Source organism: Glandiceps talaboti, chromosome 19 (genome assembly GCF_964340395.1).
Source record: "Glandiceps talaboti chromosome 19, keGlaTala1.1, whole genome shotgun sequence".
Taxonomy (NCBI): Eukaryota; Metazoa; Hemichordata; class Enteropneusta; family Spengelidae; genus Glandiceps; species Glandiceps talaboti.
The window spans coordinates 7,321,578-7,337,322 of NC_135567.1; the positions used below are offsets into that span (position 1 = coordinate 7,321,578).

General features: G+C 34.2%; 1 protein-coding gene across 1 annotated transcript in view; it reads right to left on the bottom strand.

The window, feature by feature from the left end:
- The window catches only part of LOC144450387 (putative palmitoyltransferase ZDHHC13), a 248,453-nt gene that overhangs the window by 180,099 nt on the left and 52,609 nt on the right, over positions 1–15,745 (bottom strand). Inside the window, exon 3 of the mRNA XM_078140990.1 lies at positions 14,848–14,946. Coding sequence (XP_077997116.1) covers positions 14,848–14,946 — 99 coding nt within the window. The remainder of the gene's footprint in view (positions 1–14,847; positions 14,947–15,745) is intronic.

The following is a 15,745-nucleotide window of genomic DNA, read 5'->3' on the forward strand; positions in this document are numbered from 1 at the left end:
ATTGTTTACCTGTTGCTATGGGTGTGGTCTTGTTACTAAGGGCATTTACATATTCTACAATAATGTTTATTCACTTGCAATCCCATCCCTGTTATAATTGTCAAGAAACCTATCATTTGACTGTTGCTAAGGGGTTGGTCATAGTTGTTAGGGTCAATTACATAAGTATGACACATTCACTATTTGCAGACTCGCAGTAACACTTTCAGAATCATAACCAAATTTCATCTCCAGTAGTTAGAGAGGTAAAGTTCAATACCAAAATCACTGCATCATCTACAAGACAGACATACAGACAGACAGACAGACAGACAGACAGACAGACGGGCATTTTACCTTGAACCAAAGTGTAGTTCAGTGTTTAAGTTAGGTACAAATGTAGGCACAGTTTTCAAGCAACCTCAGGGAGAGATTAATTCCAGTTCCATTCACACACAATTGTCATTATGTTAAGTACCCCATAAAAATTCTCATGGTTTAATTAGATCAATAAAGCAATAATTTCTGTATACTCTTTTTGCCTGACTGGCATTTCAACTAAAGAATCATGGTTTTTTTTAGCTCTAATAATTTCTAAATGGATGTAATTAATATCACCTAATCTACATCCCCAGAAACATCCCTGCGAAATTTCATCTAAATCAACCAAGCGCCTTTGGAATTATAGACTTTTGACTAAAAAACTATATTTTTAACCTTAATTTGCAAGTCACTGACGGGATCATCATGTTTGGCCACATATCACATTTTCACCCAAAATGCACATCTCTGATGCGATCATTTTCATTTGAACAATTTTCCATCTAGACACAACAAGTAATGTCCCCACCAAGTACCAAACCAATCGGTGTGGCGGTTTTTGACTTTATGTTGTTTACACACACACTGAATGTTTCTGACAATGGACCACAATACATCTCTACTGTGTTTACAACATTCTCAAAAGTATGGGACTTTGAATATCTTACTATCAACCCATACAAGAGCAAGGCAAATGGTAAAGTTGAAGCAGCTGTCAAGATAGCCAAACAACTCCTGAGGAAGTGTAAGAAATCCAACAGTAACATTCACCTCACACTACTGTATCAACGCAACAAAGAAGCTCAAATCCAGCACAACACCTAATGAACCATAGGATTAGAACACAAGCAGTATACTACGACAGAAACTTAGATGATATCCCAGTGTTAGAAGAAGGTGATGTGGTTAGAATGAAACCGTTCATTCTAGGAAAAAAGAAATGGCCAAAAGCCATTGTCACACAGCGTTTGGATGAAAGATCTTAAGAAGTTGAGTCATCCAACACAACTTATCGACATAGCAGAGCACACCTCAAGAAAATAATGGAACCAGCAGATTCTAAAGACTTGGGAGAAACAAACACGACATCTCATACTCCCAATATCATCAAACCACCACTGTCTACAAGGAGTAATTCTGAACGGTCCAACCGACCTGATGTCAAGGAAGCAACGTCATTATCACCTAAACCAATAGTTGCTACACCACCCAAGTCACCAATGAAATCCAGAAGTGGCCATGTAATATAACCACCATCCTACTGGAAAGACTATGCAACTTAAGAATACTCAACTATGTGCTATATTGTGTTCTACACAGTTCTAGGACAAATGCCCCCAGACAAATGCCACCCGGACAAATGCCCCCATAGGACAAATGCCCCGGACCTACCCCCCCCCCCCCCCCCGGTAAACTGTCATTGCCTACGAATAGAGATTTAAAAAATCCAGATTTTGGGAGTACACTTAAAATATGGTTTTTATCACTTTTATTGTATAACGGATAAATAGACAGCAGATGTTCAAAAAATGTTGAATTCGACCAAATAAAGCATGCTTTGATTTTATCACTTTTTATTGTATTATTACCAAAAGCGTGCTTATAAAGTGATTTCGGGTGGTGTAATTATGTTAAAAATGACTTAACTCAAACACAGTCACTGTTATATACACATACACATTTTATTTCGGACATTAGACTGAAATTGTGATGACAATAAAGACAAATACAAACAACAAAGTGTGATAAACATGGGATTTGATTTTTAAGTAAGGCAGTTAATAGAAATTACTTATGAGTAGAACTCTAGAATCTTATTGCATAAATACTAAATATTACTATAATATTGCAAACTGGAGGTTGTGGGCTTATTCCCCTAAAAATGCCAAGCACATGACAATTCTCGAAATCGGCAACAATTTGTGTAGAACTCTGGAATCTGATTGCATAAATACTAAGTGATAAAACCATATTTTTCATTTTAAATACACCGCCTGAAATCACATCTTTCAATCGCACTATAGCAGAAATGCTAAGAAACCCTAAAAAACATGCATATTGATTCTCTTAAGTTACCAATAATATATATCTTAATGAGGATGTAACTTGCTCTCTCTCTCTCTCTTCCCAACATGTTATCAGTCTTATAAGAATACAACAGTCGTTATAATGCTCTAACAATCTGTGTTTGTGTTATTTATTTATAACCATCCACAATTAAAACAAGTTCTACCATGGAAGTATCACCAGGATGGTAAACTCCAAACAAATTTGTCTTTACAGATGTCACATACATGTACATATACTGTTATACATGTGCAATCTTATTGAATATATATTTTGATGAGCCATTTGTGATAGTTTTGATTAGAATGGAATTCAATGCAAGGATTACATGTCTTGTTAATACAATATTACAGAGTTTGTTGCAATACAGAAATGAATCATTTATACCATTCAGGTATCTCCCCTTATACCTCAATGATAATATTACCTTAACTACCATGCTCATAACTAGTGAAATCTCACAAAGGTGTAATAGACCATGTATTTGTTGAGAGACTATAGTAGTTTTGGAATTATTGATTATTACACACACACATACACAGACAGACACCGCTCCATGCCTATAGCACTACTAAACCTACATTGTAGTTCAGTTGTGCTAAAAAGAGACCCCACCCCCTCCTAATTCCCCCAGCCCTCCCCCCATTAATTACTGAAGGCTTCCTAATTTAACTTGTTTCATCCCTAATGTTCAATTTAATAAGATTTGCTTTTTAAAACTATATACAATAGAATCTAGTTATCTTGAAACAACATTCTGGCTTGATATAAATCTTATTCATATTGCTACATCTTACTATCACTCACAACAAAAATCCTACCAACATTACTATATAAGCTATCTTTACATCTGGGTAAAACTGAGTCTATTTTATTTGCCTCCAAGAAATGTTTGCATACAACAAATAAAGTAAATGTGTGCAGTGTAATGGGAATGAGATTGAATCTAAGGCGAGTGTGTCATACTTGGTGTTTCATTGGATCAGTCTTTATCTGGTGAGATTATAGCTTCTAGCGTGCTATCAAAATGCGCAAACAAACTTAAATTTGTATACCGTAATACTCGATCTTTTAATCTGAAAACAAAGAAATTACTTGTCTCGGCTTTGATTCAGTGTCATTTCGACTATGCCTGTTCATCGCGGTACATCTTACTATCACTCACAACACAAATCCTACCAACATTACTATATGTGGTACATTTCTTTCTGTAAAATACCATTATTTTAGCATATCATCACCAACTAAGTATATATTGTTACTCAATATACATACTTATGTACAATTAACATACATACATACATACATACATACATACATACATACATACATACATACATACATACATACATACATACATACATACACACACAAACACACACACACACACACACATACATACCTACATACATACATACATACCTACCTACCTACCTACCTACCTACCTACCTACCTACCTACATACATACCTACCTACCTACCTACCTACCTACCTACCTACCTACCTACATACATACATACATACATACATACTGACATACTGACATACATACATACATACATACATACATACATACATACAGACATACACACACACACACACACACACACAGACAGACAGACAGACATACATACTTACATACATACATACATACATACATACATACATACAGACAGACAGACATACATACATACATACTTACTTACATACATACATACATACATACATACAGACAGACAGACAGACATACATACATACATACTTACAGACAGACAGACAGACAGACATACATACATACATACATACATACATACATACATACATACATACATACATACATAATGCGGATCTATAATGCACCTTTCCTCCTGAGAGCTCAAGGTGCTCACAATTATTACCCCTGGCACGGATCAATGGCAGCACAACGGCCCTTTATACTTCCTTAACGCCCTGGGGAGCATGCATACATACATACCTACATACATACCTACCTACATACCTACCTACATACATACATACATACATACATACATACATACATACATACATAAATAACAAGTTATTTATCAACAATCACAAATATACAGACATGAATTATATACTATATAGTATACTAATCACAACTATCAATGTATAATTTTGACTGATGTGTAAATACTGGTAGCCAACCATCACCCGTAATGAGGCCTGAAAGAATCATTTGTTTGGTTCTGGTTACCCGACCCCAACTTAGCGTTTTACTGCTGACCCTAAACATTTTTTTCATGCATTCGAAAAAAAAATCGCAAAAATTTTTAAGTTTCACGAGAAATAGTGGATGCGAAAACTGACAATAATTTAAAAAGACAAAATAAAAGTGTTCTTTCAATCTGTAATGGCTGTATATCTGATGAGGAGAAACCAATAAAACAGAGACCATTTGGAAAACAATAGAAAACCTGAACTAGACACTCACACTCACACTCACACATGAAAAAAACAAACAACAAATCTACCTATCCCACCTATTCTAAAATTGAGCTTAGTAGGAACCACACAATTTAAAATAGAATTACAATGGAGTGACTAATTGTAATGTATTAGAATAATTAGATTGTACTTTATTTCAGTTAATTATGTCAATATTTAATTGAAATGGTGTGCTATATTCTTCATGTATACATATTTATCAGTTGACACATATTCATAGATATTTTAATCAAAACTCCACAACACAGATATAAACTAAGATATTTTTTATAAACTTTAGTTCTTGAGTTATTTCATGATTTCATATCACAAACATACCTAGGTGTTCATTACCTCACATAAAACAAAGTGAATACATATTTATTTTTCAGCTAATACATGTGTATCTGTTGACTCCCATGAGTCCATAGCAAAGACAAACACTGAACAATGTCTGAGCAACTTGATAGGGGGCACAGGCTGAGTTTGTCAAATATTTTATTCACCTGAAAGTAGTTAATAAAACCCTAAATATTCTAGTATAGTTTTAATATGGACACATGCCATCTATGGTTATTTTTGAGGCATCGACGCAACAATACAATCAATGCTGATAGAATGATAGCAAATAAAATGTTTCATTTGATATATTTTAATTATTATAAAATGAAATTATTATTCTTGTCTTCCTAATTGTTGTGTCCCTAAACTGGTATGTCCCCATTAGGAATGATATAGCCACATGGCTGTTGAGTGTTGACTGCCAAATAATCGCCCTGAGCTTCTATTTAGTTCCACTGTTGTGGTTCCGAATTTGCTGATTTTCCGAATAGTGGCCCAAGGCTAGTTTTCGGAAAACTCCGGTATATAATACAATAATTATTGTCATCTTGCATTGCTACTATAGTTGATTACACAAAACAGATTTTCTTGACATTTTTAAAGTAAAAATACAATAAATTGTAATATGGGATATTTCTTTTAGGTCTGTTCATATAGCTTGAATATAGTTGTAAATTAATTTTGACTTTACACAGGTAATCCCCTCGGCTAATCACATCTCTAGTCTGTGAATAAATCTGTACTTTACAATTTATTAAAATGTCACCATGCATGAAAAGCTTGATTACTTGTGATTAGCTGTGTTGACTGTTTACAATTCACTTTCCTGTATGTACAATGTACTACAATTACTCTGTTTACAATTTTTTCAGCAAAAATAGACTTAGTCTTATATTTTTTAGAAAATAGCGCCAATGGTGTTGTAGCACAACTGTATTTAGCTTGTCTTGTTGCTAGGCATATTTGCATATATTTTTGGACCCTTTATTAACTTGCCTCAGCCCTTCCAACTTTTCATCTTTTCAATATAAACCATTATTTAGTTGTTGCTATGGGCCGGGCATGGTCTTTTTGCTAGATATATCTGCATACATATTTGAATCTGCATTCACTTACCTACCAATCCCTGTTGTTATCTTTGTAGTATGCATCATTTCACTGTTTCTAAGGGCATGGTCATGGTTGCTAGGGTAAATTGTCTCATAATGTTTTCAACCATAACTGAAGAATAACATTTCCAGAAACATCCCCACTAAGTTTCACCCCATTCACCTTGCAGTTTCAGTTACAAGATACATTTGTAAGTTTTCACCAAAATTGACATTTTTAGACCTAATTTTCACATCATTGATGGGATCATCATGTTTTGACCAATTCTTAATATAAACACACTGAAGAATGTTCCAATCAATTTCAGCCCAATATCCTCAGCAGTTTTGGAATTAAAGATTTTTTACCAAAACATACACATTTTAGACCTAATTTTCACATCATTCATGAGCTCATCATGTTGTGAACAATTCTTAGTTTAAACAACACTACAAATGTTCCCATCAAATTTGACACCAATCTGCCCAGTAACACAGACACACACACACACACACACACACACACACACACACTTTGCCATGCCTGTAGCACTTAGTTAACTGAACTGAAGCTCAGTTATGCTAAAAAAGATTTGCTAAAAAGATGGTACATTTAAAACAAATACTAACAAAATACCCATTTCTCATCCATACAGGATTAGTTATGTCATGTACAAAGTGTTTTTCAGCAATCATTATGAACATCAGATCACAAACAAATCTTCATGTAATTCCTGATTATTGACATTAAAACTACACTAGCTCTATTTTTTCTAATCAAAACAATCATCAATTTATACGTATAAATCTGTTGAATAACTTATCAAATGAGATTGCACTTGTTAATTTGTGGGTATGTATGTAGTATAATAACGTTGGGGGTGCTGATAATCTGGACCATCAAATACTGTAATTGTATTTTATTCTGTGCACACTTATACATATATGTACACATAAATGTTTACTGGGGTGTCAAAATAGCAGCAATTGCATTGTATCACAACTGTATTTAGCCATTTCTATGGACGTGGTCTGGTTGCTAGGCATATTTGCATACATTTTTTTGAATCTGCATTTGTTTACCTACCATCCCTGTTGTTATCTTTGTAATATGCATCGTTATTTCACTGTTGCTAAGGGTGTGGTTATGGTTGCTAGGGCCAAATGTTTAAAAAATGTTATCAACAATAACTGCAGAATAACACCTCCAGAAACATCCCCAACATGTTTCAACCCAATTCACCAAGTAGTTTCGGTGCTTGAGATTTCTGCACATGCAGATCCCTACATTCCCATGAAATTTAAGCTTAATCTGGTAGAAAAAAGACACATTTTTAGCCCTAATTTGCATAATATTATTGATGGAATCACCATGTGAAAAATTCTTATAAATAATCTAACCACCTTTAAGAATGTTCCCACCAAATTTTAGACCTATCTGCCTAGTACTTTTTGAGTTTAAGTTTTTTCACCAAAAATCACATTTTTTACCCAAATCACAGCGGTAATGAGATCATTTTGTCTTAAACAATTTCCCAACTAGACACCCAAGGTAATTGAAAAACCAAATATCATGGCAATCAGTTCAGCAGTTTTTGACTTTAAGTTGTTTACACATACAAACACACAAACACACACACAGACAGACACACACACAGACAGACAGAGACTGACAGACAGACAGACAGACAGACAGACAGACACAGACAGACAGACAGACAGACAGACAGACACTTAAATAGTGATGCCTATAGCACTATTGAACATTATCAGTTCAGTTGTGCTAAAAGATCTAATGAGTGTTCTTTAGCACCATAATGTTTATTTAAATGAATTTCAATTTTTAAAACTATATACAATGGAATCCAGTTGTCCTGAAACAAAGCATTCTGTCTTGACAAAAATATTATTCATATTGCAACATGTCACTGTCAGTCACAGCTAAAATCCTACCAACATTACTACTTGTGGTACATTTCTTTCTATGAGATACCAGTATTTAAGCAGATCATCACCAACTAAGTATATATTGTTACTCCATATATGTTGACAATCTGAGACATTGGTAACCTATGCAAAAAACATGTAGCAATGTTGATAACATTTTGGTTCACTACATTGTAGATGATGAAATGTAGTAATTCTAGTATAAATGTTGACATCCTAGATGATAAATTTGTAGCATAGTAAGATTTTGTGTTGAACCACACATTGTTCTGTTTTAGGTTAACTGGTTTCTATTGTAACTTAAGACATTGTACAATTTTGATGAATGTCTTTGTCAGAACATATAACTGATGACATTCAGTTCACAATTCTAAAAGTTGTCCACAAAACAAGTGTAAATTGTGTATCCTCACTCACTACCTCTACATGTTATTAATGATGTGTCATCAACATGTTCCCTCACAACACTTTTTGACATCAGGATTTACCTAAAGCAAATGTACAGTTAGTTCCCCTCATGTTTGCTGCTGACAACCGTATGACATATAGTAAATGAATTGTCAGTTGTGAGGAGAGAATTGGGTCTTACAGAAGTGGCTGGCTTTGAATCTGAAGGTTGCAGGTTTGAGCCCCATCGCTGCCGTTTGTTTCTGAGTGGCTAAAGTCCTTGGGCAAGATTTGAACCGTGCATGTGCTTCAGTCACCCCAGCTGTATAATTGGGGACCTGGTAAGATAGAGGTTGCAGTTTGAATGCTTTAAACCTATGCACTTATAAAGGCTGTAATGGAATGTATGCTCCCCAGGGAGTTGAGGAAGTATAAAGGGCCGTTGTGACGCTATAGATCCATGCTAGGGGTAATAATTGTAAAGCGAGAAACAATCGTGTAATGTGTAATAGATACAGTTTAGGTATTTGTTAATATGTATTACTGATTAGGTACCCTCCCATCCCCTATGACACTGAATGGAGACATGTTTTAACAGGAATTAGTTGCAACAAATATTTACCTCTGTGATTGAATGTAGAAATGGTTTAAAACAAATTAGTGACAACTAAGTGATACTAAAGAGTGTGTCGATCACATAAAGGAAATGGCTGGATTTTGGTAATTGAACGGGAAATTAAAATTCATGGTCAAAAGTCGAGATCTGAAAAGTAAGTTTACACCAACTACATTGTAATGTAGGGATAAACTCTTAAAGCTGAATGGAGTCTCCACATATTAAAGCTTTTGACTTTTGAAGTAAATAATGATTGTCCATGTATATTCATTAAAAGTTATGTAAACACCAAAAGTAATGCATGCACTCTACATTTCTCTGCTTCTCTTGTTCTACATTACATTACATTAATTTTAAACATACATGCTACAGACTCTATGCAAAACACAGCTTGATTTTGATAATTCAACTAACAGGTCAGGGTCAAAGGTCACTTTCTTTCAACAGAACTTGCAAGTGATTATATGGGCTTACACACTTGAATGGATGTTCTTTGTATTGAAGTTTTTACGTTATGCAACTTAATATATTGATTTATTACTCAAAATATGGCCACCATTCATTAAAAAGTTATATGAGCACTATAAAAATTATCCTTGTGTATATTTGTCTTCTGCTATGTTAACGATGGACATGATTTAAAAGAAACTGGCAACAAATAAATATGACAAAGTGATAGTTGTGTAATAGGCAATAAATGGCTGGATTTTGATAATTGACCTTGAAGGTTATCAAGGTGAAAGGTCAATATCTTAAAAGAAAGCTTGTACCTGATAATAAAAGGGGTAGACACTTGAATGGAGTCTCTATGTATGATAGTTTTTAGTTATGTCATAAATATTGATTTTAAACTACTAATATGGTTGCCATTCAATCAAATTTGCATATGTTGCAAATAAAGTGATGTGTATATGTACCATATGACCTGTCATATTTTTGGCAGGTTTGAAAGAAATTGGACATGTCATCTCTGAGAAATAACATATTACAGATGCACGGTCAGTAGGATGTATGGACAGACAGACGGATGAAGGGAGGGATGAATACATGTACAGACTGCCGGACGGATAGAACCCACTCTAATAGCCCCCCTTCACAGGACTGCATATAAGGATGGCACCTTCAGCTGTATGTAAAATATTGACATCACAAATTGCAAAGTGGTTATATAATTGTTTCATACTGTAAACTGTTTTATACAACAAAATAAAATTTTACAAAATACTGTTTTGTATACTTCTTTATTCAGAGGTAGGTCAGAATATCATCCCTTGGCCACGTTTTGGGATGATAGCATGACATCATACTAACAGAGTGTGAAATATTTGGCAGTATTGCAGAAATTACATGAGAGACCAAGTTGAGTGTATATTTCTGCTATCCTGTCAAAAGATTGTGTGGTTGTATATATCTCCCATCCCCCTAAAATATCATGCACCCTAATCTGATGTTGCTCTCTAAAATATCAATCTGTGAAACCATTGTTCTCAAAACCTGTTGCTAGGTATATTTGCATACATTTTTAGAATATTTATTCATTTGTCTATTAATCCCTGTTATCATTACAATATACATAACAATTTGGCTGTTGCTATGTGCGTGGTCTTGTTGCTAGGGAAATTTGCATATATTTTTTAACATATATTCACTTGTTTATTAATCCCTGTTATCTTTGCATGGCATAATATACTGTTGCTATGGGTGTGGTCTTGTTGCTAGGCATATATACATACAATTTAGCAATTCTCTTTCATTTCCCATCACCGGTGTTATTTTAGCATTATGTCATTGTTTACCTGTTGCTATGGGCGTGGTCTTGTTGCTAGGCATATCTACATACAATTTAGTAATTCTCTTGCATTTCCCATCACCAGTGTTATTTTAGCATTATGTCATTGTTTACCTGTTGCTATGGGTGTTGTCTTGTTATTCAATCATTTGACGGGGCATGGGCATTGTCATAGTTGCCTGGGCCAATTACGCAAGTATGACACACTAACAATTTTCAGACTAACAGTAACACTTTCAGAATAATTACCAAATTTCATCCCCTCTAGTTTGAGAGGTAAAGCTCAATATCAAATCACTTACATCATCTACAAGACAGACAGACAGACAGACAGACAGACAGACAGACAGGCATTTCACCTTGAGTAAACTTGTAGTTCAGTGTTAAAGTTAGGTATACAATGGTTCCAAGCAACCTCAAGGACAGATTAATTAGAAGTTCAAAACTCCCAGCCATTCAATTTGAGTTGACCGATCATATAACCCGATTTGATCACTATGGCTGTGGCTGTTTGACATACTAGGTTGGGAATACCATCACTAAATAAAACATAGGAAACCAAAAGTACACACAGTTACATGTACTACAATGTAAACATATCACACTAAGATGGATTGAGCTACTTAACTGCAAGTAATGCATTAGAAATCAGGTTACATGATTGGTCCATTCAAACTGAGTGACGGGAGTTATGGACATCTAACAAGATTGTTCAATGCAAGATGGTAAGGCTTAGTAATCATCAGAATTGATGCCTTATTCCCATTGACTATGATGTCAATTGCACCTGGTAAATATATGAGTTCTAAGCATGTTTGTTCTAGAAAGATGTATTTTTACTGATCAGAAGTCATATTAGCTCCAGTTTCACAACTTGAAAATATACTACTCGCATTTGGTAGGAATCATTGACATACCTTGGGGGGAAGGGGGGTATGTACAATTGTGACCATTTTGAATACAGGAAAACTTATAGTAGTAGTAATTCTTGTAGTTGATAATGATTTGTAATTGTGCACTCTCTTGTTGACCATGCTTGTCAGTATTTATTTATTTATAGTTTGTTTGTTTTGTTTGTTTGTTTTTGCAAATATAACAACTAAGCCTGAGTGCCCTGTGAATGTTAACGGAGGTTCCCTTAGGATGCTTCCACAAAAAGTTGGTGTGTGTGGGGGGGTGGGGAGATTTTCTGTCAAACCCCCAATTTTTTTAAGTACCCCCCCCCCCGCCACAGCCCAAAATGTTGAAGTACATTTTAAATAGCATATACATACATACATACATACAGACAGACAGACATACATACAGACAGACAGACAGACATACATACATACATACCTACATATATACATACATACATACACACACATAAATACATACATACACATACATACATACACACACACACACACATACATACATACATACATACATACACATACACACATACATACATACATACATACATACATACATACATACATACATACATACACACACACCCACCCACCCACACACCCATACACCCACCCACACACACACACACACACACACACACACACACAAATACATACATACATACATACATACATACATACATACATACATACACACACACACACACACACACACAAATACATACATACATACATACATACATACATACATACATACATACATACATACATACATACATACATACATACATATATACTGATCACATTACTATCCAGGCATCAAGTACCCTGCCAGTAAAACAATGTCTACCAAGACATTCTCTTTGCAAAAATTAAAAGAATGTGTTTTACTGTTCTGTCCCTTTGGCACATACTGAGATTTTCTTCTTAATTACATTTGCAAATGTTGATGAACATGCTATTTAAAAACAGTTTTGTATCGGAATGTACTAGTTCAGTACCCAAATTGTAAAGTAGTAAAAACTGACAACTTGAACAGAATGACGTTGAATAACACTATAAAATGCAGTTTTGCATCTTGTTCTTGTTTGATTTAATGGAATATACTGTCAAGAGAAAATAAATGTAACTCAAACAAGCCAAGCCACATTTTCATGTCACAGAATGTTGCATTAAGTCATACATTGGTATTGATATTTACATAGTGCATGCAGTACATCTGTGTATTGTCTTCTTTCAAGATTTTTTACAAAACCCTTACTAAATGTGTTCATTTTACTTTTTAGACTTCCATGTGATCTCCTTCCAGAATGTGTATAAAGAAAATGTCATTTTCAACAACGTCACTCTTATCATCATCATCAGAACCAATCTCTCCTTCAAGTAAATCTGAGTTTGAACTATATGTATCTGTGTCATCATTCTCACTGTGATTATCACTGTTTTCAAATAACACATTACTCCCACTATCAATATTGATAATAATGTATCTATTTACTTATACTTAATATATTTAGGCAAAGTTTAAAAGTTAAAAAAAAAGTCAAATATCATCATTTGTTACACATTTCGCAGCTGGTGTTCTCACCATTTCTAGAAAGTACCTAGCATACCTTAGAGTTTATATTGTAAAGTTATAGTCATGTCAATAGGAGAGGAATTTTACACAAAATAGTTCGATATCACTTAGGAACAAGGGAAGGGTGGTCATATTAAACAAAATATTTTCAGTAAAGTGGAAAGGGAAATTTGAAGCATAAAATACCATATAGAATATCAGTATACCACATTAGTAAAAACTGATGGAAAGTGATGGAAAGAGCTGATAAACATCACATTTATTCCTTGTGTTGTGATAGTGCATGCAATCATTAGAATCGGAGGGCTTTTGCTCAAAATGCATTTTGACATCGTTGTTGAAACTGATTTTTGCACATAGCAGGGGAAATGACTACTTTACAGTAGTCCTGGTCCTGGATATGTTCAACCCTGAAGCTACACATTTTAAGATACTGGTATTTTTTGGACCAAAAACAGCAAGTGCCATTCAACTTTTACGTTGATATATTATTTTGTATGTGCAATTTGAAGGATCAACAACATTTAACAACAAGACATATGGCAGCAGTGATTTTTCAAACTGTACTCCAAACTTTGGAATGACTTACCACAAGAAATTTGTCAGTCATCAAATCTGGAGACTTTTTAGGACAAATTGAAAGCACATCTCTTCAAACTAGCATATTGTGTGGATTGAACCTTTCAAGTGTCATTAAACAGAACTTATCTTTTGGAATCTGACACTATGGTTGAAAATAACTGACCACCTATTGAAAGGTTAATTTTCCCATGTATGAGGAGTCATGAAGTCAATTTATTTTTCAGGTCCCCCCCCCCCCATGACCCACATTATTTTTTCAGATACCCCCCCCCCAATGCTATGTACACTTTTTCGAGAACCCCTAAAATCTCCCCCAACAAGTTTTTGTGAAAGCAGCCTTAATATCAAATTGTAAGCTTTATTGAAAAGAAGTATCATCCAAACACACAAACAGACCTAGTAGAAGTGAGTCACCAATGCAATGGTTGTGAGTTGTGTGTTTCTGAACTTTCTTTTACGTCTGTTCATATTGCTTGAATATAATTGTAAATTAACTTTGAATAAACAAGGGTAATCCCCTAGGCTAATCACATCTCTAGTCTGTTACAAAAACATGTCAAAATATAACTCTATAGAATTTCTATAGTAGTCAGTCTACAAAATATCTATAAAATCTTTTTGTAAGGGGAGCTGATTTTTTTATGAAAATATGCCGGTACTTACCTGATCAAGTTAAATTATTGTAAAAATATTCTCTGAAAAAATCAATTGACCTCACATTGGGATGTGTGTATATGTCACAGAGTAGATAAATAAGATATTAGTCATCTAAAATCAACTTACTTCATCAGCAGCATTTACTTGGGCCCCAGCTTTCAGCAACAATTTACAGATATCCAAATGCCCATTCCCAGCTCCATAATGTAGACTTGTCCTCTTCTCCTATAATTAAAAGACACATTATGTATTAATCCTCCTGTTACAATATTGCAATGTATTATATCAATAATATGTGTAAAATTACTTGAAATGTTTCCCAAGTCTTATTATTATTATTATATATATAGATTGGTTAATGTTCACATAGAAAAAACTATGTATTTAAAATTTGACGTTATTTGTATTTATTACATGTAATGTGTACTGTAAAAGTATTTATTTTGATAAAATACCTGTCAGAAGTCATTATAAGAATTGATGATATTTTTGGTAAAATCACAAACATTCCTAGACATGCACCTCAATAATATTCCTTGCCATACTGTGTTCAAAATGGTCAAATGTGTCAATCACGGTACCATGTTCTGTGTGGTTCTTAACGCATATTGTTACAGTGAACTTGTACTTCTAAAAAAAATAGATTCTGTCATATACATGACATCACATTGTTTGGAACCAGAAAAAACGTTTGGGTATAATAATGTATCTGTTAAAACATTTGTGATAGGGACGTTTTGTTGTTGTTGTTGTTGTTGTTGTTTTATTTGGTTTTCACCACACCTTTCTAAAGTTCAGACTTCTGTGGTCCAAACTCTGTCATCAAAACTAAGTACGTGTCATACAGATTCTTGTATTCAACCATTAACCTTCTGGTACATGTCCATTACAATGAGTGTGTAGAATTAATGATACAAAAAATACTTATGGTCAAATCATTTTAAAGGCAGATGGAACACTACAAGTATGACATGTACAATGATATTTTAAGCATACCAAATATCATAAGATAAATTTTAGATGT